Genomic DNA, 24,903 nt, shown 5'->3' on the forward strand with positions numbered 1-24,903 from the left:
TAAAATATGGAATATTAAAATTAGTATTAGTATATAAATACAATATAGAAAAAAAAACATAACATGCGCTACAACAATTTTTATCTGAATCAAAAAATATGTATTTATTATTTCTTTAATCCTCAAAACATTTATAAAATGTTTTGGTAATTTGAGCTAATTGTTTGCTTTTGTTTTAATCTCCTTTATGGTCCTAAAACGCATATGATCATAAATGCGATTACTGCAACATCACGACGTTGTCGTATTTGAGCAAAACTTAACAAATTAGTAATGAAATTTAAGTCGGTAAAAAATAAGAGTTGCTTTCCCATAATTCTAGTGTCTAATCGTTCACATAAGATTGCTTCATAAAAACTGCGTTAAACTACAAAGACTCCTGGAATAATAAGAATTCGTAATAGACCGTTATAATCGAAGCAAACTTTTATAAGAACCTTGCCGTTTGATCGAACTTGACGTGGTTTTTGCCATTGGATTAGCAAAGCGCTTCTATGGAGACAATTGGATCTTTGTATTGGCAAAATAAGTGGTTATTCACCTATTATGCCTTATTGAAGCAATCTTAAGTCGTCAGTGATTTAAATTAAATTAAGCTGTTACTCGTTTATTGCTAAATATGTCAGATAAATTTGTTTTGCATGGACCGTATGAGATATTAATCTCACTAATATCGATTTTAAGACTAAACTACTAAATAAACTACGCGTTTAATATGGCTGATAATTAACATGCACATACGTGAGAATACAAATAGCATATGTAAAAATACAAATTGTATGTGAATTAGTATTTCTGGATTTAAATATCCCAGTGGAGATAACGTTTTATTTTTTGTTATACAGTAGCGTTCAAAAAAAAAACAATTTAAATTTCTCTGTATATTTTTGCCTAAATTGATGATAAAAAAACATTAGTTTTGGAAACATATTATGAAGTTGCTGTGCAAATATCTGCCCATGAGTTTTACCATTAAGGATATAAAAAAAAATTCAATGCAGTTGTCTACCTGATTTAAAATTAGATGTGAAAAAGTTTTTTTTTACATTCTTTCTCAACCTTAAGATTTTATTTTTCAGTCATTAACATCAATTATATATTTATAGCTTATATTCAATCGCTCTATTTTCCTTAATAAGAGTTTCGTATATAATTTATATATTCCTGCCAAAATATATTCTCATATAACATCGTTCTTTTAATGATATTTTTACGACAATAATAAAATCTGGAATTTTTAAATATTATTTTTTATTTTCAGCTTTTTAAATATTTTTTGTCCTATAATGGATGATTTATATTGATTTATTTTTATAAATATAAAAAAATATTATAGCTACTATGATGGTGATTCGCAAAGATACTACTACGACTCTCTGATTTTTAAAAATAGCAGTAGATGTAAGAGCAATCTTATGCCTGCACTACACTCTCTGGAAGTTGGCCAAGGTTAGCCAAGGACGGAGAATATAGTAGGTTACTTCGGGGTTACTTTGGTCGAGTTTGGTTCTGCCCGCTCTAAAATCTCTTGGAAGTTGTCCGAGGTTACCGAGAACGAGAGGTAAAGTGGGGTAATACAGTCGACTTGGCCAGCTTCGAGCGCTTCTGAACATTGTCGGCAAACGGACCGAAGTCGGAGCTGCTCTTTCGAGCGCAAGCGGTGAGATACTTCCCCTTATGCTTTGTCGCGTGCTATGTGACGAGAGTGAGAGAGATAATGATATGGTTTTTCGCAAACTGAGATAAAACGAGTAACTCGGTTCAATTTCAGTATGCGCGTATGTGTTCTATGGTCAACACGCATGTCGAGCGCTGCATCATAGTCACGTGGTCAAGTTATATTACCACATGCTTATCGGGGACTTCAACAGACTCTTACTGACATCTTTGAATATTTTAGGGCACCAAAAGGGATTATTTATAATGTTGATAGTATATTCTTCTAAGCGATATCGTTATTATATTTTTTTCCTATAAAATTAAATAATTAAAAAATAATTAGTGATACTTGATTTTGTTAAAAAAATCGTTTCGAATATCCTTATGTATTTTCCTAGATCGGTTTATATAAATGTCACACCATAACGAATTCTTATTTAGAATCGATGGCGACAAATTCTAGGATAGTCACAGATTTGATATTTGTATTCTGAAGTATCATTTTTATGCCTTATGGCATTTTGCAAAAGCCGACAAATATTTTGCGTAAATTGAATATTTACGACCGAAAAGTTTTCACTGATATTGTATTAGTAAGTGCCCACACAAACTTTTATAATTATCAGTAGCGTAATTTTAATTACATGACAATTTAAAAATTGCGATTATTTGGCACATTTTTCGATCGCGCGCAAATATACCGGCTGTACGTGACAGCAGCCGCCGTCCGGACGGCATATGAAATTTGCGACAGTGTGGTCGCTTACTCGAAGTCGTAGGTCTCAGCCGACTTCAGTTGTAACTACGGTTCGGACAACTTCCAGAGAGTGTAGTTCGGGCATTAGGATTAGTACTTTACTTTCATATAATTTATTTTAAATAGAAATTAGCATTACTATGAAAATTAATAAATATTTTTAAAATCAAAACAGGATTTTTACAAAATTTAAAAAAAAAATCTTTTAAGAAGCCTCAATCAAAAAATTCTGTGTCAGAATCTCTAATAAATTGTAATAAAAACTTTATATAATATTCGTACTACATAATATTACAAATAAATGTAGGAAAGATAGAGAATATAAATAAAATTATAAATACTTTTAAATGAAAAAATAATAGTTTTCATATAGATTATATTATAATATAAAAAATATTAGTCACCTTTCCAAGCAAACGAAATAATTATGTTTTATTTTCTTTTAATGAATTTAATAGCCCAATATTAAACTTTGGGTAATGAAATTTATAATGCCATAAAATTGTATAATTAGGGGAAAACGATTGTATATAAATGCATTCACAATAACTAACTAATAGAAACTAAAAAAAAAAATGAAAACCGACTAGTTGTAAACTATTTTTAGTGACGAGTATCGTACCCATTCTAAAATCAATGGAGAATATATTATATAAAAGTAATATAAATCAATCAAAAGTTTTCAATTTTAATGGAAAAGCAAAATATAATATTTACTACGCATAATTAAATATATATGTATATATATATATACTTTATTAATTTAGTTATAAATATGAATGTTAATACACAGAAATATTTTTGTGTTTTATAAAATAACACCTAATCGATTATGACAAGTTAAAATATCATACACACCAGCATGATTCATAACCCTGAATAGTCAATATATGTAATATTCATTAAAGGGCGATATTGAACAAAATCGTTTACATAGCATCAGTTTAAAAATCAGTTACAGTATACACTGTCGTAAGTTTGTTGCATTGACTTGTGACGATATAGACAATCAAGCATATGCCATCTACACTGATTTTGTAAAAGCTTTTGATTAAGTTTGTCATACTTTAATATTTAAAAATTAGATAAGTTTGTGTTTACCCACAAAATGATTATTTGTTTCAAAAATACTTTTCAATTCGCTTCTAATATGTTCAATATAAGCAACACAAGTCGTTGTATTGTACATTGCCATATCAAGAATTTCTAGAGGTTTTAAGCTTGGCCAATTTGTGTTTTAAAGCAAAAACGCCACTTAAATTGATTCTAAAATGCATAACAATGTTCTTTATAGCGAAGAAGTGGTAATTGATTTGAGTGTCCTATTTCAATACTACAGATTCCATCAGCGTATAGAAAACATATACAATAAAGCCTCAAAGATATTGGGATTTGTCAATTGAGAAGCTCGATGACACTGTGTACCTTGTATAATCACTTAGTACACAGTACCATTGAACATGTATTTTAACAAAATATCTGCAAAGTACATATATAAGGAATAAATAGGTTTTTAATTAATCTTTTTTTTTTTTTTGTAATATTTTTATTTAATAATACTATAGAATATTATGAAATCGTTTTAAAACATCTGCTACTAGCAGTGCTAACCATCAAGCGATGGACAACAAGCGATCATAAATCACTGACGGTAAATAATAACAGTACACTTAAATGTTGTTTTTTTGTGTACAACCGTCCCCCGATTATGCCGTGTGTATTTTTTGCAAATACTCGCATTTTAATTATTTGTTAAACGGAAAATGTTTGAGGATACCGAAACGAAATTTACATTGTGAAACAATAATTTTGCACTGTTCCTGTCCTTTTTCAATACACCGCTCTCACTACTAGGGATTCTGAAGTCTCGGGTTTTTTCGATTCCCGGGACTCGAGACCCAAATTTTTAAAGTCCCGGGAATTCCCGGGACTCGAGACTTTGATTATTTTTCGTATAATCATGAAAAAAAATTATGTTAAAAAATTAACTTATTATTATTAACTTTAATTAACTTATTATTATTAACTTTAATTAATTTATTATTATTAACTTATATTATTTGTGTTATAGGTACGATAGGTGAAAATTTATTGAAACAATTTAAAAACACTTTATTCGATATTTATTTATATTTAATTTATTACAATTTTCTTAATCGAAATATTTATATCAATATTAAGTTAAAACCTTTACTTTTGTAAGAAAAAATATGTTTTTAAAAACACCAAGGCGTTTAATTTTGGATACTGTTTTAATTGGAGATTGGAATTTTAATTGGAACAAATGTGAAGATTTTTACACAGCAAAATTAGAAAAAATATCAAATATATTTGGTTTAAGACAATGTGTCAAAGAAAATACAAGGACTAATAATAGATCGAGCACATTAATAGATTTAGTATTTACCAACAACAAAAAAATTTATTGTGAAGTAAAATCAACTCCAAGAATAACTGACCATTCAATTGTATATATTTATATAGAAAAACATAATGAACTTAAGTTTAAAAAAACAAAAAAAAATTGATATAATTAAAAAAATTAATTTTAATAAATTAAGATTAGAATTACAAAAATGTGACTGGAATGTAGATAATATGGATGTTAATAGGATATGGAACAAAATTTATAAGAATATAGTAGATTGTAAAACAAAAAGTCAATATAATTTTAAAAAGGAATATCGTTACAACCCAAAACCGTGGTTTAATGATGATGTTAAAAATGCTATAAAGAAAAGAGATGAGTCATACAAAATTTTTCAAATATTAAAAACAGAACAAATAGAATATAAAGTCTTTAATGAAAAATGGAAAACATACACACAATGTAGAAATATGGCAGTCAAAGTATTAAGAATGGCTAAAAAGAAATGGTATGAAAAATTGATAGATGAAATACAAAATGATCCAAATAAGATGTGGAAATCAATAAAACAATTAATTAATCCAACTCAGAAAAACGACATAATAAAAATGGAAATTAATGGAAATATATATCAAGATCCTTATATAATGGCAGAAAAGATGAATACATATTACATTGAGAGCATAGAAGAAATTGTAAATTCAATACCAAGGATTAGTAATTTAGTACAATATAATAATAAAACATTAATTGTAAAATTTAGTAAATTTAAATCAGTATCATTAGATGAAATTCATAACATAATATGTAAATTTAAAAAAGGAACTAGTACTGATGAACTAGATATAAATATAATTAAAGAAACATGGGAAATAATAGGAACTAAATTAAATTATTTAATAAATAAAGCACTCTCATTAGGAGAAATGCCTGAAAATTTAAAGATTGCTACTATTGTACCTATACCTAAAATAAAAAATAGTAAAAAAGTTGAAGAAATGAGACCAATCAACATGCTACCGTGTATAGAAAAAATAATAGAAGAAGTAGTAATCAAACAATTAAAGGAATTTATTACTTCTCAAAACATAATATGTGAACAACAATCGGGATTCAGAGAAAAGCATTCCACTGAAACTGCATTACAAGTAGTGATAAATGATTGGCTGTTGGCTAAGGATACAAACAAAATCATTGGAGCAGTTTTCTTGGATTTCAAGAGAGCCTTCGAAACAATAGACAGAGAAATAATGTTGAAGAAATTGGAGAGTATAGGTATAAGTGATATAGTTTTGAGATGGTTTAATAATTACTTATATAAAAGAAAACAAAAAGTTAAGATAAATAATGTATGTTCTGAAGAGAGGTTAGTGTATTATGGAGTACCACAAGGGTCTAAATTGGGACCATTGTTGTTTGTTTTATATATAAATGATATAGTTAATAACGTAAGAAAATGTAAAGTTCATCTATTTGCGGATGACACATTGATCTATTGCATGGGTGATAACATTGAAGAAGTTGTGAGTAATTTGAATGATGAATTAGGTGTGTTAGAGATATGGTTAAAGAATAATGTACTTAAATTAAATGAGAATAAAACTAAATGTATGTTTATTAATTATAAAAATGTGTTAGATGATAGTACCAAAATAGTAATAAATAACTCTAATATAGAAATAGTGGATAATATAAAATATTTAGGAGTAATTGTTGATACAAAATTAAACTTTAAAGAACATTGTAATTACATATTAAAAAAAATTAGTAGAAAAATAGGTTTATTATCTAGATTAAGAAATATATTAAGTATAAATACAAAAAAATTAATTTACAATAGTATAATATTGCCCCATTTTAATTATTGTGCAACACTTTTAAATATATTGAATAAATTAGATAAACAAATGTTGCAAAAATTACAAAATAGGGCAATGAGAGTAATCTTAAATAAAAATAGATTAACTAATTGTAAAAGTATGATTGATAGATTAGAATGGTTGAATGTTCAAGAAATATTGAGTATGAATGTTTTAGTATTTATATATAAGTTAGAAAATAATATGTTACCACACTATTTTAATAAGTATTTAATAAGAAATAAAGATGTACATAAATATAATACTAGAAATAGAGAAAATTTAAAAATAATTAAGTATAAGAAAACGAGTACGGCTAGGGGAATTATGTACGGAGGTTTTAATTTATATAATAGTCTTCCAAGAGAAATCCGAAACAGCAAAAATATAACGGGTTTTATAAATGGAATAAAAAAACACCTTCGTACATATAGAAATAAAATATTATAATATTAAGTCTTTATTATTGTATATTTTTTCTTTCTGTTATGTATTTTTTATATATTTTTATATATGTTTACTAAATTTGTTAGATGTAAAGATTAGCTATTAAGCTAAATAAATTAATAAAATAAATAAATGATGAATCACATAGCCTGTTCCTGGTTTTTGTGGCAAATATTACAGATGTAGAAAAAACTCTCTCGCTTTCTGTAGATGTTGGATTAATTGTAAGCAATGATTTGAATAAAAGCTCTAGATTCGGAGTTCGCTTGATAGTTGAATCTAATATCTGAAACTTCTTTTTAAAGTTGAATTTTTTATTTCTAGTCGTTGAAATATTTTGGTGGTTCGTGCGACAGAGTTGTGTTGATTTCAAATATTTTTTTTAAAAGGAAATTAACAATAATTTCGGAAGTTAATAAAGTGGCATCTCGACGACTTAGAGCTTCAACTGCTAGTTTTATAGGAGTGAGTACTTCACAAATATTTTCCAATACGTGAATGTTCGATTCATTCCAAATTTGGCCGATGCCAAGATCAATTAATGATTTTCTAATGCAATTTCGTAACTTTCAAAATCTCGAGATCATGGGTAATAAGGAATTCTACCTTGTCTTCATATCGAGACATAAATTAAGCTCGACATCAAATTCGCTCTTTACATATTTTTGTAAAATTGCACTTCGGAAAGTCTCGAGTCCCGGGTTATTAATTTTTAAATTCCCGGGACTCGAGACAGCAAAAAATCTTTGAATTCTCGGGAATAAATTCCCGGGTTGTCTCGACACAGAATCTCTACTCACTACCCACTAAATCTCGCGAAAAAAAAGAATAGCCGGAGAATTTTGTATTTTGAAAATTGTTTGAGATATTTATTTCATATGGAGAAATCAAATATTATATTGAAATTAAAATAAGCGGGTATTTGGTTCTTTTGAAAACCGGCGGGTACCCGGGTACATGGTACATAAAAAGGAGTATTGTACAAATTCCCAATTAGCACAGCTATTTGATATTTTAATCATCAGTAATAACCATAGTATATGTTTGTTTTCATTCAGGTACTCACAGTTGATGGATGCATTGTGTCATAGCCATTATTGTAAAATAGTGTTCTATAAATACATATGTTTTTTATGCATTATTTTTTTATACAGTGTGCATTGGCGTAAAGCTGTTATGACTTGCACATTATACCATTGTGTTTTGTGATTTAAAACTCAATGTTCCCGTTTTATGTATATACTGTTCCGCGTAAATAATACAAAAGCTACTTTGAATTCATTCAAATGCTCAAGACCTTAATCAAACCCTTTGTCGTCGACTCGGTACCAATCGCTCTCAAAACGCGGTCTAAATTGATTGGTTTGAAATTTTAGCGTGAAACTTTACCGACGTTTATAAATAGGCACAACTATGGTGTGAGCTGTGCGTCAGCCGTCTGATACAAAGATATGTCTACTTACATCTAAAAACGTCGTAGATGAGAGAGTAAACTCTGCGCATCTCTTGGTCGTCATCGAAGGACACCGGTAGAGGAGGACTCTCCAGGAGACGAGCAGCTTTCGCCAAGTCTTTGGGACCCCAAGGAGGATCTCTAGAGCCTCTGTTCTTTCCGGGCAGTAAAGCTCTTGCCGCTCTTCTAGCACTAGCTGACATGCCTATGGCTCCTAAGTTAGTCCATGGATCTGAGGCACTGTCTGGTCTGGACCATCGCCTCGCTACGCGTAACTTCTCCAGCGCTGGTGACTCTGTCGGTAGACTGAAAAGAAAAAACCATACTTTATATTTCTTTTTTATAATATTTTTACGTTGCATTATTGTGTATAGTGTCATAATCCTTGTAACATTTCCCTGTGTCACAAAAAGTTTTATTTTTTGGGAAGTACAGGCGGCCCTCGACTTTCGAACGTTCGACTTTCGTACAATTCGCTATCACATTTAAAAAAGAAAACAATTTTTTTAAATTTAATTTTTTTTTAAAAAAAACGTTCTGATAGCGGTGAATCTTTTGCTTCAATCGGACAGGTCTACGATATGTTCAATTTTGCAAAATAAAAATAAAATTAAAGAATACGTTAAAAATTGTGGAAAATAAAGATATATTTCCACAATACTTAATGATTTGTTTCCAAAAAAACACAGCAAAAAAAAACATGGATGAAATGGAAAATCTTTGTCATTGTATATCGATGACTAACATCAAAATGATGTCCCTCTGAGTATTTCAATTATTCAAGCAAAAGCTCTTAGTTTGCACAAAGATTGGAAGGATAGATTAAAAAAATATTTTAACACGGTTTTTCAAGCAAGTAACGGTTGATTTTACAATTTTAAAATGAGGTATTCTTTTCATAATATTAAATTTACTGGAGAATCGGCTGATGCGGATAAAGATGCTGCAAAAGAATTTATTTCCTAATTATCCAAAATTATTGAAGATGTAGAATATTCCTCTAGCCAAATATTTAATGTAGATGAGACAGGTTTATTTTGGAAAACTCTTTAACAATGAAAAATATGAATGAAGCCTTCACGCACCTTGACAAATTTTTAAATATTATAGAAGATTGTGATCCCAATGGAGAACGCATATCTCAAGTGCGTGGGGCGATCAATAAAAACATAGCATGTTATAAAATACTATATGAAGAAAAGGAAAAGAATAGTGCTAACAGCTAACTCTCGATAAATTTTGAAAGGAAACACCCGCAAATTTCACTTAAACGTGTTTCTTAAACGCCTCTTAAACATCTTATATTTACTTGATATATAAATATTTTAAAATACACACAATTTCAATTTTTTTTACTTCCCTCGACTTTCGGACATTCAACATTCGCACACATTTTCAGGAACCAATTATGTGCGAAAGTCGAGGGCCGCCTGTAATTGTTTTTATATTTCAGTTTTTTTATCTCGAGTTTCTTTTTCTTCTTTATTTTAGAGTTTTTCGAGTGTCAGTGATAAATTCATCATGCTTCAGTGTGATGCAGTAGAACTTCATAGACCAAACTAATCCATTTTTTTGCATCAAATAATAGATAGGAAAAAGAAAGCGTCACATTTAATTATATAAAATAATAAGATATATATTTGACACATTTTCGTAATACAAATTTAATTACGATCGTTAGACGCCTGCGCAATTTTTTATACGCATAATCGTTACTAATTTAATCCATATAGTTGGTACACAATACATATTATTTTGGCCGTGTCGCATATTTTTTGCGAGACGCGACACGTAAGCCGAATATTATGCAAATCTAGAGTATTGTGCCTTTTGAAAGACCGGCTCCATAAACGACGCCATTAGCGATGTCTGCGTAATGCTATGGATGTTTCTTGTGAGCTATCGTGATGTATTTGCGTGAGAAGGAAACATAGCGACGGTAACATCGGAACCGACGGCGATAACTAATAAGAATATTCGTGGTTTTCGATAACTTATCATTGTACGGCGGTTCTTATGGACCATTCCCCCAGAAAGTTCTTCTTCTCAGAAAGTAAGTATTAGAATAAAATTACGTATTTTGTGTGAACATTTATCATGATTTATGACGAAAGGGGAATGAGGCACCCTAGAATCGAATAAATTAACTTGTTAAGTGTGTACATTTTTTTACATACTATAATAAAATCATTTATGTTATGGTGAAGTATGAATATTGCTAGCTAAAAAACGAATTTACACAAATTTTTCTTTTTGCACAGCAGCATGATTTCCAATGTCACTAACCTAATGTTTTTTCTAACTTTGTTTCGAAACCATTGGACTCTGGTGTACAAGTGGACAAACATACACATATTTTGAAAAGGCGTTTGATTAAGTCAATCACAAATTATCTTATTTCGGATTTTATTTGCAAATTACTTGATCAATATATATCAGTTCGTAAAATTTAAAAAATCATTTTCAGAACGATATAATACATTTACTGAAGTACTGCAAGGATCCAATTTGTTGCAGTTGATTTTGAATTCTCTCGACCTGCAGGAGAATCTCAATTATTTATAGGAGTAAACATTCGATTGTCTTTCAGTGTCATTAAATGTCATACAATTTTATTAGTCTAAACAAGCCTTTCTTCGTTGGTCTAATTTTACTAGCCCAGATAAGCCTTTCTTCAAGAAATCTATTATTATTCTCAGATTTTGATTCCGGAACGTCTTTGAGAATTACGATCGCATCCTCTTATAATACCTGTTAAAGCCAGGACGTTCGCACTAGCCGAGTCACCTATTGCTGTCGCCATCCGGCCCCTTACTACTCTGGCATTGCACATTGCTCTATGTATTATTAGCTACGAGAAGCTGTTCCGGTTTGTAATATTTAATTTTAATATTCGATGATTTTTTTATTTTGGCGTACGGCAATTATACACAAATATAGTATTTTTTATTTTTTTAAGATTAAATTAAGACCATCGTGGCCTAACAGGTTACCCCAATGCGCCACGATGGTCGAAATGAAAACAAATTTTAAATTTATAAAACATAAAAAAACGTATATAAACATAAATATAACAATACTTAAACATAACAAAAAATTATAAAATATCAAAATTAAATGATACAAACTGGATCAGATCTTCGTAGCTAACATTAAAAAAGTAAATATGTAATGCCAGCGTATTAAGGAGCCGGATGGCCACAGCTATAGGCGAGTCCTAGCCCTAACGGCCATCAAAAGAGGACGCGATCGTGATTCTCGAAAATGATCCGGAACCCAAAACTGGAATTCCTCCAGAATAGCTGGTTTGTCGACAGCACCTTTTAGTAATTTGAAATGCTAAGCGACATACAACATTCTGCGAGAGCTCAGCGAATCGTATCCCAACGCTCCTAAAAGAAAGGCGCTGGGATGTACGGATAATAACCAAATGTCCTTTTGTAAAGGTATCCTTAATACCTTTTTTGAATTTTTTTACTGAAAGGGAATATTTAGCTATTCGGGGATTCCAAATTATATATCCCGATTCAAGAATGCTACGAACTAAGGTGTCATAGAGGATGCGAATAACTGACGGATCGTCAAAGTGAAAGGCATTCCTCATAACAACGCCGAGTATCTTGGAAGATTTATCACAGACGTCGTGTATGTGTAGAGAGAACCTCCATTTGCTCTCGAAAGTGATTCCGAGATCTTTAGTGGAAGTTTCTTTAGTCAAAATGTTACCACCGAGATGGTATAAATAAGCTGATGGCGAATGGGATCGAGAAAATGACACAGTATGGCACTTTCCGACACTAAAGGGCAGACGGTTAACGGAAGCATATCTCCACAGAGAGTCTAAATCACTTTGTAGAGAGAATGAGTCTACAACAGATCGAATGCATTTATATAATTTTAAATCATCTGCGTACAGATTAAAACTTGAATTTTTAATTGCTGTATTTATGTCATTAATAAATAACACAAAAAGCAGAGGTTCCAGAGATCCAATCTGGGACCTATATGAACTATGTGAACGACTGGCATGCGAGGCCTTGCCGGTCGTATTCTATATATTCCGCCGTCGTCACGTCAGAGTGCCGCCTTGTTTTAGCCATAATAAATAAATAAATAAGTCCCCCCATCAGTATATAAGTTTGCCATTCATTTAAATGTAATTATCGTATGACTAAATTCATAAATGTCACATAAATTTAAATAATCAAACAACAATATAAATGCTACAATTGTAAACATCAATTCTTAAGAAAGAACTCAAATAGAGCCCTAAAAAGTAAAGTACGACAGTACTAGCATCAAAACACATTAAGGGGGAAAATGTCACAGTATCGGAAATATTTCGCAACATAGAGATACAAAATCGGAAACAGGTCGATTTAGCTTCCGTGCGGATAATGGTCTGTTGATTTGTCACATTGCCCATGACCTTATGTTTATGGTTTTCGAAACATGTGTTTCGACCTTTGTCTATCTTATTATAACATTTTAACAATATAACTTTACGCACTATAACGATAATAATTACGTAAGTTTATTATATAATCACCTGAATATGCCTAATTTATTGTAACTAAAATATATTGAGGGACATCGCACATTGTCGTTCTTTATTTTATCTTAATTTTTACATACTGTTTTTAGCAAAATATCTGCAAAGATTCATATATAAGAAGTTTTTAATTGGTCAACCTACGATGACGAGAAAATGTTTTGTAAAAAATAGAAGTAGATTTACGGATAAATAAAGATTTCTCGTCTGTTTCTATCTATTAGTGGATAGGGACAGATGACCTGTTAGAAAAATACCTATAAAGCAAAAGTTGATTGCTAATCCCGCTGTTTGAAAACCACATGTGTGAGAAAGTTAATATTTAATTTCGCAAACATGTTCAAAGTTGTTGCAAATCGCTAAATAATATATTAGCTATAATATTGAAGATTGTAAAAAAAAATATGTTAAAAGACTGTGCGTGGTCATCAGCTAATAGATAAAATAACATACTTCTTAAAAATGTCGGTCAAAATATTACTTAAATTTAATTATAAAATGGATAACTATGTGCTTCATCACACACAAATGATAACCGATTTTGGGGTCTTATTTCATGAGGACTACAGATTTCATCAGCATATGGAAAATATATGCTATAAAGCCTCAAAGATTTTTTGATTTGATGCCTTTAATAATCACTTAGGATGCAGTACCCTTGTGAATGCTACTCTGGACTGGTTGCCAAATAATGCAACAAACGGTACAAAACAGATTTCTGAGATACATGTACATTAGGGAATATACATATTATCCATTTTAATTTTCCACAAAATTCTTACAAGTTTATTTCTTTAAGTTGCGTCGACGAGTATACTTGGGTAAGCATTTTTTTAAGCTGCTAGTAGCAGTGGCGTAGCTATGGGGGGGCGGGCCGCCTCGGACGGCACTTGCTTGGGGGCGGTATATTCGCGATGGGATCGTCTAGTGTGGTTCTTAACCCTGAATGCACTAAAACATATATAAATCCCTGAATAACAAAAGCTTAATAATAACTAATTTATTATTTTAAGAAATGCTGATTTTATGACCCTGCAAAAAATGTATGGGGGGGTGGGAATTTTAAGGATCGTCCTGGGCGGCACATACCCTAGCACGCCACTGCCTGGTAGGGAATATGCACAGTCCGGAGATTCTGGAAGAAGTTTGTTTTATATGCACCTAATTACTAGCGACTGGGTTCCCGAGTATTACGACTCCTTCCCAACCGCACCTTGTGGTCTAACATAGACTCTTTAGTATATTATTGACCCGTAGCTTAAACATCTGTAAGCTTCGTATAGTTGTACGCCAACGAATTGCTACACCTCCATTTTGGACCTAAGCCGTCACGATTATGGATTGCAATACCGGTAATACCGGTTTAGGAGCAAAGATTGCACTTTAGTAGTACTGGTATTACAAAATAAAATATTTGTTGAAAACAATATCTCAATGACTTAGAACTACAAATTGACAATGCCCAAATTGCTTAAAAGCGTAGAATAACAATGATTTTGATTGTAGGAGATTAACCTGAGTAGTTGTATCAGGGTAAGATATCAAAGTAGAATAATATTATATAAGTCCATGAGGGCCAAAATATTGGCCCATTTTACCTATAAAAAATCCCACTGGCCGATATTTCGGGGCAAATATTTAATTTTTTTTGTATATGCGCGACGTAAAACAACATAAAAAGAATATATTTTCTTTATGTCAGGCGAATCTAACGGTACCTAGTAATTCCGAGTAATACTGTGTAACAGAAAAATGGCCGCGCACTTTTTTTATGATAAGGATGGCTGCCGAAAACGAAACTCTTTCTATTATTTGTACATTTTTATTTCCATTCAGACATATTTTTACCCAACTAGTCGATAGAATATGCTTTACTTAACATTGCTGTTAAATATGGGCAATAAGTAATTCGCAATAATAATATTTAAATACAAAATGTATTAGAAAAACTTGCGCGAAATGTATGTTTTTCTTTAAAAAAAAACCTTTTCAATTGGAAAATAATGCAATGTATTTTTTTCTATTACCAACTAAAGATAAGTTGTACTAGAAGATGTAATCAAAGTAAATAAGAATTAAAATGTTTAAAATTTTTAGTAAATAAATATGTAAAATATTTTTTTACTGTAGTAAGAGCTAAATATTATTACTTTTTATTACCTCACATCATTGAGAGTGCACAAAAAAAGTTTCGAACTTTTAAAACACATATTTAACAATGATTGACATATCCATGATTTTTTCAAAAAATATGTTAGGGCAAATTGTCTGGGACTAAAAGGGTTATGCAGTATTTACGTATATTTTCTTATATAATATTTACATAAACATTTATAACTTAAATTTAATTAATATTACTTTTCCCATGAGTAGAAATAGATAAGAATACGAAAGATATATTTTTCGAAAAAAAATATTATCGCAATATTATAAAATAATACTAAATGTGCAAAAATTAAAATAAAATAATATAAACAAATCAAACAAACAATTCCCGAAAGCTTTAGTTTTGCTTATCAATAAACATGATGAATCATGCGAGCGATACTATTTTTTTCAGTCAATTAATTAAAATTAAAATAATATTACCAATACCGGTAATACCGGTATTGACTTTTTTGACATCACTATCTAAATTAAATATGTTATTACTGCCTTTTTTAATAATTGAGACTCCCAGCTATAATGGCAAGTGCTAATATAAACAATTAAATAAATAAATATTTCAACTTATATATCCATGTAAAATTATTTTTAAATATCTTGTAAACGTCAACGTTAATCTGTTAATCCTGTATATATATATTTACCTAATTTATATACTGTACAAATATATTTTAGATCATTATTTGCGGGAATTATATACATTGCAAAATGTATTCAAATATTCAGATTAGAAATTGCTTTTCTCCAAAGCATTACTCGAAAGTTTAATTAAATTATAAATTGAATCCATCTGCAATATCATTGCTAGCAAAATTTTACGCTTATTGCTTGCCAACTATATGTTTACTTATACATAAAAATATCGTGTTTATTGCCGATAATACAATCTCGGGAAACCAATAAAACCGAATCGAATCGCTTCGATTTCGCGTCTATCCTTGGCTCATTTTTTACTATTTAGCAAAAAATGTACGAAAAAAATCTCCGCTTCTTCGGACATACGAGGTCTGATCAAAAAGTACGCGACTTATTTTTTTATACCGATCAAAGATTCAGAACTTTTAACTATAATGCTTTTTTACAAACTCCGTTGAGAATTTATATTAGTACCAAGAACTTCAAATTGAAATCTTGCTGTAAGAGCTTTCATTGTTTTACATTGCATTAACAGTTAAATATTATTTGGATCTGAACAACCAATGACAGACGGGGATAATCAAGAACGCGCCGCTTCCCTCTTCTCGCGTCAACTCCAGATTTTAATCCATTTTAGAGACGAAGCGACACCGCAAAAGAAACGAATACATCAACACAAATATACAACTTTACGTCAACGTAACTATTATCAAAATTAACTATTAACTTTGTCTTATATAAGAATAAACACCTCTAACAAAATCAATGACTATAGTAAAAAATATATTTATTGCAAAATAAAAATATATTTATTGCAAGTCGGAATCCAATATTATTTATATTATATATAAATAATTTAAAACATTTGATTGCTATTTTTTAAGATATATTTATTTGCAGACAAAAGGGCGTGTGTGTGATGATATAAATAGTATAGTGAATTCATTGAAGTAACTTGAGTAACATTGAAAAGCGATTAAGGGTAATAAATTAAAGTTGGACGTACAAAAGTCAAAATCAATCATGTTAAACTTTAAATCCGTAAGTGATGTGGAAATAAAACGAAAGATTGTAATTTTGATACAATTAAATATTTAGATAAAATTACTGATAATAAAAAAAGATAAAATGCCACTATGATTAACCTGTTACATAATAAATTAATTTTTCCGATAATATTTATGCACAAAAAAATTAAAAGTTAAAAAAGCGTAATTAATAATTAGAAAATGTGGGTTATGCGTGTATTAGTTTTATATATCTGCCTATGTTTTATACAGTAGTTGTAAAAATGATAATTTAATAATTATTAGTTTGGTACACTTAGCTAAGCAAAATCCTAATCTTAAAAATATTTTGCGTAGCTGTTTACCTTTAATTTATTAGACCTATCGGCCATCAATATTTAACATAGATGCATTTTATTTTTTTTATTATATGTTTATACAAACATTCTAGGTAGGCAGAAAAGTATAAAGTTTAATAGCCAATATAAGAAGTTGATAACTACAATACAATTTAATAAGTTGAATCATCATCCTTACAAACAATAATAAAAATGATCAGCACTTACTCGTCCATTTCCCTCTGCTTCTGCACCAGCTGGAAGTACACCTTGAGCCTCCACTCCATATCGCTGGGCAGTGTTATGTTGTCAATGTCCTTCTTGTGCCCTTCGTCTCTGCTTTGATCCTCCTGCATGAAAATCTCCTCCAAGATCTTTGGATAGATGGCGAAGATGTTCCCATCGGCGAACCCGCTCAAATGTACCCATAACTGATTTGCGTTATCGCTAGGCTTCTCCATGATTCCAGCCAATTATTGAAGTTCTAATTACGGACGTTTAGAACTTTTAAACAGTTTAAAACTATAATAGTTTGACTCCGTGAATGTTTACCACTGTTGAACGCGTACATACTTTGCGCCACACGACAACTAATAAAATGTCGATAAATAAGACAGAATGTTATCATAAAGCACTACGCTACCTCCCCATGTCCTCGTCATCATTATAAAAAATATTTTAATCAAGATTTTTAATTTAACACGTTGAAAAGAGCTGTTTTTTGTATACGATTAAATAAATACTGTTACATTTAAATAAAAAAAAATCTGTTAAATTACTATAAGAGCACTGAATTTATTTATTATAAATCCCATATTCTTTCTAAAAATATCTATTATGTAGATTTAAACTCCGCTAATATAAAACACACCAATATGTCAATATAATTCAATAATATCAAGGCTTAAAATACTATTTTTTTAATTTTAATTATGCCTCGTAAATAAAGTAAATAAAAAAAATTGTAAAATTTATTTTACTTTTATCTACGTTGATTTTTCAAAGATAATATATGTAATTGAATTGAGAAATTGATTACAAAAGCTCAAATTCACATTTTTTTAATCTTTTGCAAAATTTAATTTAATGGTTTTACACGTTTTTTTGCTTTGACATAATATATTAAATAAGTATTTTTTATTATTATTAAAAGTTAAGCTACAAATATAAAAGATTAAATCACTACAAAAATTGCGTCAAATTGTAATTATTTACAAAACAATCATTTTATTTATAGAAATAATTTAAAATTTATATTTTTGTTAATAAATATTATTTAAGTATTTTTTAACACAGTTGTAGCTTTTTTAATATAAATATAAATACAAATACATTAAATTGAATTCTTTATATATAGATTTTGGTTAGTCATAATTTTGTAAACTATAATTATTTTTAACTGTAAAAAGATACGATAAACTAATTATGTAGTGATTTCAAATATATCCCAATTTTACTTATTTATTTTTAATATGGATATTTATTTTAAATATGTTGTGTTTTTTAACTAAGTGGTTAGTAAAATATTAACCAAATGTTTGTGTTTTAATAGGCGTTGCTGTTCCTTAAATAAAATTGCTCCGTTAAAATCGAATATGAAATATTTTTATATAAAAATCTTATTGGTATTGTTCCAATGACTTTACTGACGTATATAAAAAGTTTACTGACATATTACAGATCATTTAATTTAAAAATTTTTGACCATTTATTTTTAAAAACTAGTTGCCTTTTTAAAACATCAGAACTAGACAGATTAAATTACATTTCTATATAAACTATTATTCAATAACATTATACTTTAAGTTATCCTTTCAAAACTATGCATTTCGACAAAAATTTAAGACCCAACTAGACAATAATGGATGTCATACAAAAACTCGAATATAGTATATAATAATTACATGTGTAAATAAAAAACTAATTAAAACTAATCGAATAAAAAAATACTGAGAATTTTTTATTGGTAATATAGTGCTTATAACTTTAATTTACATAAATCAATGCAATGTAATAATCATAATTTGTAATGTAATTATAAAATACTAAGCAATTATAAATGGTTTTATAGTATTTTGCAAAAAAAAATACTGTAAAATCAAAATTTGAGCAAAAAAATGATATAAAGATCAGATTATCGTATCTTTTGCAAAAAAAACTATAGTCGAAAACACAAATAATTTAACTCATTATTATCCATATTCAATAAGTATTATCTATTAATCTATTGGACAACTTAAAAATAGATATTCAATAATAGTAATGAAATCATTGCTATTTTTATTAGTGTTAATTATTGCAGATCAAATTTAAACGTAATTTATGATATGTATCTACAAAACTATAATTTAAATTGTTTCTTCAAAGTTCGATTTCACAAAAATGTTTCACATAAATAAATGATAATATATTTAAGTAAATTACACCTATCAAAGAACTTTTCGATAAATAATTAATACTTTAAACTATATCATAAATAAGTTGTCAGAATATTTAGTTTGAAAGTCGTAGATTTCGCGTGAAAACCGAACCGAAACTGAAATAAACCTTCTCTGAAAAGCGCTTCGGAGGTACTGAGCTCAAAAGCTCTAGCAAAGCTTTGAAAGCACCGCAACAAGTAGCCATATTATATAGGGTCAGTACAAAGGTTAATCTGCGCGCGCAAGAATGAAAAGATAGATAAATATAACCATGAGTAATTATTTAATTACAAAAAAATAATGTAATGCAATGTATGCTATAAATATCATATTATTTCATCTCATTTATTTATTTAAATAAAATTTGGATTAAATTAAATCACCCCAATGCGTCACGATGGTCGAAAAACAGTACATAGTATTATTTTAACACACAAAAAAACTTTTCGTCACACATAATAAATTGCATAAAAATACAGTTCAAATTTAACTCTCAAAGTCTTAGCAATACAATATGGAAGAGCAGAATTAAAGTTATAAGACCCTTACGTCTTAATCTAAAAACATATAATTAGCAGTTTAACAGAATCAATCAATGATTCTACCCAAGATATAAAAACAAAAAATATGACACATTCATTAGAGCAATAGATATTTTCTTTCAAATTAATATGATGTATAATTATTTGGCACGATTTGCTTTCAATGGTAGATATCGTTAGTAAAATGCTTCAAAACCTAAATATAAGCTCAGTCAAATGCATTAATACATTAAAAAATCTCAAAATTTATATAATGCAAAAAATAAATTATGAATATTTCAATATATTCACTAGTGATGCTATTACAGAGGCTGAGAAAATTAACACACAGTCTGAATTTCCTATAATTCGCCAAATTAAATCAGATCAAATTTGATTGCAGATCCCAAGCAGCAATTTAAGATGAATTTTTATTTTATGATTTTAGATCACATGAAGAATTCCCTCAATCAAAGGTTTGAATTAGCAAATGAAAGTGAATCTTTATTTATTTTTTTGTATAATTTAAAAAAAAATGGATAATGTAAAATTCCAATCAGACAAAAAAATATGTCAAAAATTTTGATGGTATCCAATTATTTAATGAAATACTGTCTTACCGAAAATTTTTCCTCGATCTGGTCATCGAACAATCCTTTACAAATATTGCAACATATCGTAGAGCTAGATTTAATAGCATGTCTCCCAAATTTTATCATTGCACTTAGATTTTTTTAACACCGTCAGTTCCGTTGCCACTAGCGAAAGAAGTTTTTCAAAACTCAATTTAATTAAAAATTATCTCTGATCTACAATGTCTCAGGAAAACCTAAGTAGTCTAGCACTAATATCCTTTTATCAGAAAGTATAGACTTATCAGAACTAATTGACAAATTCGCGTCTCTAAGGACCAGAAAGATTTTTTATAAACAGTTATATTTTTTGTTTAATTATATAATTTTTAAAAAAGATCAAAGGAATATTTATTAATGTTTTATTATAGGTATGTGTAAATATTTAATAAATAAAATGAATTTTGTACAAACGATAAGTTGGCTTGTACACGGGCAGCCAGGTACAATACCCAGGACCAACCCTGGTGACCGTGGAACGATACGGACAGAACCATGATGCTGGACCACTAAAGCATGTCGTGTACGATTTAAAAGCAGTTACTCATTAGAAAATTTTACGGCTTCTCTGCAAAATTTTGGCCAAATTGTTATCGATTAAATAATTTTGTACAAATATAATAACACTCTTGCAATTATATATAGCTGTTTACTACGAAAATGTTAAGTTTATCAATTCACACATCTACCAAGAAAATAAAAAAGGTTTAAAAATGTATATTATTTTTTTAATATTTTGAACAAAATTGCTAGTAAGTAGCTGGAAAATAATTTTAGTTTATTCCTTATAAATTCAAGTACATTTTTCTCACCTAATAATTAGCTTTATGAATGTAAATATTAAAATCGATACATTTTATTTATTCCGGTTGTTCAAGACCTTACACAATAAAAAAAATTGCCGAAATGCTTAAATAAGTAATAATCCGTTGATAAGATATCTGGCGAAAATAGTGGATGAGACAATATTTCATAGCCCAACCTTTGGAGAATCAATCATGCAATGTATAGTTGCACATTGTCGTGCAAGAGAATTGAACCTTTTCGACCGACCAGTGTGGAGAAATGTAGTGGATTAAACTAAGCGCAAACCATCAAACAGTTACTATGACTTTTAGTACAATTTCGGTTTCGCAAATTGCTTTGAGGCTTTATTGTTATTGAATTGTTGTGTAGGTCGCTTTGTATTGCATTAAAAAGTCCACTTTTCGTCGCACGTTGTAATACGATCGAGAAATGAATCATTTCTATTGCGTAAAAGAAGCATAGAACAATCTTCGTAACAGCTATTTTTTGGTCTTAATTTAGTTTGTGCGGCACCCATTTTCTGAACTTTTTTATCTAAGCTATTTCAAGTCATTAGTTTAACTTTTAAATTATTATGCATGGTTCTGATTCAACTAAGATCTTCAGTTGCGTGTAATCAATTGAAGAAAGACGCCTACGATCTTCTTCATCTTCGAGGTTCTTGTTCCAAGTATTTTTTAAAAACCGTGAATGGAATGTACGTTCCTTAACAGTACCCATACCTAAAGCATTGCTCACTTTACAAGCAGCGTCTGCTGCTATACCATTCGCCAATCTTTGTCCAGATATCTTTCATAAAAACATGGGTGAATAATTAAATAAGAGAAAGATAGAGCATTAAAAATATATTTCAATACAATATTATAAATACAGTAATCGTTAATTCTGTATCCTTTTTCTTGTCGTAGACGGTTCAGTCTCGTATTCAATTTCGACCCGTGGTTTCTTGCCCTTGCCTTTTAATTTATTAGACATAGTTAATGCAGTATCCTGAAAACGCAAAATAAATAAGATTAAAAAATTAAAAAACTAATTCACATTTATTTCAAAAGTTTTACCTCTATATCTGAGGTTTCAGATTCAAAGTCGCTTCCAACAAGAGCGGTCTCACGTTTTCCCGAGTCGCTGTCCTATAAAATAATAAGTTATGTAAGATTTAAATAATGTGGCAGTATATATCATTGCCGGCTTATGCAAATTATTTTAGTCAAGTTTATCATTTACTAACCAGGCACTGATATAAAATTAATGATAAGAAAAGCATTTATTTCAAGTAAATTCCTGCAAATTGCCTTATTAAATGTGAAACCATTGCCACATGTTTGTTTGATAAATCCAAATATCTCAGTAGCATATAAGCAGTTATTTTAAGACTATGTGTACTTGAATTCAAAAATTAACCTTAATATATATTTTTTAAAAATCCATAAAAAAGTATTATGAATAATATTTGATGAAATTAATAGTATAATATTTTAAATGTTCTTAATAATCATTCAGCATCCCAATCTCGTAGTGATCAACTAAAGCAAAAAACCTCCTCAGTGAAATACACAATATTATGAAGAAAATTTCATATAAATAAGATACTACATTCTCGAAATAGAGACAAGAGATAAAGCAGAAAACCTCATAGAGAAAATTAACCTAATTCATTGTAATTCGTGTCTCAAATTTTAAAAATTATTACAAGCCATGATAAAATTGAACAAACCTCCTCCGATTCAGTCTCCATATCGCTCTCGGCTTCGACAAACTCGTTTCCATTGGTGTTCCTTGATCGCAACTCTTTTTCTACTTCTGGCTCTAATTCCATTTCGTTATCCTTATCCGATTCGTCGTCCTCATCGATTTCACTCTCACCTGATACTTCTTCAGCCCGTAAAGCATTATCGAATGCCATTTGTGGGAAATTGTAAATTTCATTATACTAAAAAGAACAATTATTTTAAAATAAAAAAATTTATACATCTTACCGTTTTTAGCTGCTATAATAAAAAAATACTAACCGTTCCCTTCTTCAACCGTTCTAAAAGTTGTTTTTCTATAGCATTGTCAAGTCTTGCTGCAACCAAAGCTTTCTCTTCTCTGCGACGCTCTCTGCGTTCTATTTTGCGCTGAATTGGAATCAATTGTTTACTAAAAAAAATTAATAATATTTATAAATTATAAATTTCAGAGCAACTATCATGTACATAACACTATACTTACACTCTTCTGAGTTTTATTTTTCTCATGCGTATTAAATATTGTGTTATTTTGACGAGCCTCTGTTTGCATTTAGACCTGATAAATCCTGGCCAAAACAATAAATTTTCGTTAATCTGATGAATGGCTTTATCAAAGTTTCTCGATAGTTTCACCTTCTCCCATAGTTTGCTCGGGAACATCGATCTAAAATTGTATTTAAATTGATCAACCAAAAACAAACAACGCTTTTATTTATTCTATGATTCTAACCTCTCAGCCGTTTTCATGAAAAGGTAAATAATACCCTTTTCTTCTCTGACTGTAGCATATTTACTGTTGGCTAGAGGACACGATGACCGATTACATAAACCAGTTAAACTGTATTCATTCCGGCAAAACTGCTGTGTTTTTGTACTGAATAAAAATAAATATTATAACCAAATTGTTACTTAATTCATTAAACGAATAAATCCGTATACATACTTTACTTTGTGTGAGCAGAATGTGTTGTTTATTATACTCCATACCACCTAAAATTACATGTTTATATGAGATTTCTATAATATTGCGGCTACTAAATATATAAAGTAATAAGTAACTAGAGTTAACTATAGTATTATATTCGGATCGATTTAAGTATACTTACATCGTCGTGCTGCATTTTAACCGCAAAACGATGACAAGAAGGGACAAACGCGAACACACGTGCGACGCATGTAAACCTAACCACGTTCTGTCAACTGTCACTTGTGGCCAAAAGTTCGTTCCATTATAAATAAATAAATATATTTAAAAATGCTTTTAAATAATAAATTATGCTTTAATATATTTAAGAATGAAATTAACTATTCATGAAAATAATTATTTACAAATTAAAAATTTATTTTGCGGGGTAATAATGAACAATTTTATGATGATTTTAAATTTAATGAGGATTACATTTTTTCCCTAATTAGTTATTATTACTAAAAGTGCAAAATATTTGTTGGAAAATACCAACACAATCTAAAAAATACATATATTACTAACAATTTTAAAAAGTAATCTATATAAAAATATTAACTATTGAAAACCGCTGAAATATGCATCTC

The 24,903-nt window shown here is 29.4% G+C and overlaps 2 protein-coding genes across 2 annotated transcripts in view; both read right to left on the reverse strand.

Moving 5' to 3' along the window:
- Nucleotides 1–17,703, reverse strand: part of LOC148230060 (uncharacterized) — a 51,176-nt gene extending 33,473 nt beyond the window's left edge. The window contains exons 1-2 of the mRNA XM_088196974.1: nt 17,471–17,703; nt 8,554–8,849 (exon numbers count right to left, since the gene is read on the reverse strand). Of these exons, the coding sequence (XP_088053100.1) occupies nt 8,554–8,849; nt 17,471–17,703 (529 nt within the window). The remainder of the gene's footprint in view (nt 1–8,553; nt 8,850–17,470) is intronic.
- A 4,751-nt stretch (nt 17,704–22,454) lies between these two features.
- On the reverse strand, nt 22,455–24,547 carry Rbm13 (RNA-binding motif protein 13). Its single transcript, XM_088197223.1, has 8 exons — nt 24,459–24,547; nt 24,296–24,342; nt 24,083–24,226; nt 23,834–24,016; nt 23,632–23,761; nt 23,337–23,552; nt 22,681–22,752; nt 22,455–22,612 (listed from the first exon to the last, which is right to left on the reverse strand). Exons 1-8 carry the CDS (start codon nt 24,471–24,473, stop codon nt 22,502–22,504), a joined length of 918 nt encoding a protein of 305 aa, XP_088053349.1. The 5' UTR covers nt 24,474–24,547; the 3' UTR covers nt 22,455–22,501.
- Between the last annotated feature and the right edge of the window lie 356 nt (nt 24,548–24,903).

Source organism: Plectrocnemia conspersa, unplaced genomic scaffold, assembly GCF_051122295.1.
Source record: "Plectrocnemia conspersa isolate PC_06_02 unplaced genomic scaffold, ASM5112229v1 ptg000011l, whole genome shotgun sequence".
Lineage (NCBI taxonomy): Eukaryota > Metazoa > Arthropoda > Insecta > Trichoptera > Polycentropodidae > Plectrocnemia > Plectrocnemia conspersa.

Excerpts from the sequence above, each read along its gene's own strand:
- Rbm13 (XM_088197223.1), bottom strand. Across the intron at positions 24,017-24,082 it reads TTCATGAAAACGGCTGAGAG|ATCGATGTTCCCGAGCAAAC; the intron begins GTTAGAATCATA and ends ATACAATTTTAG. Across the intron at positions 23,762-23,833 it reads AAAATAAAACTCAGAAGAGT|TAAACAATTGATTCCAATTC; the intron begins GTAAGTATAGTG and ends AATTTTTTTTAG.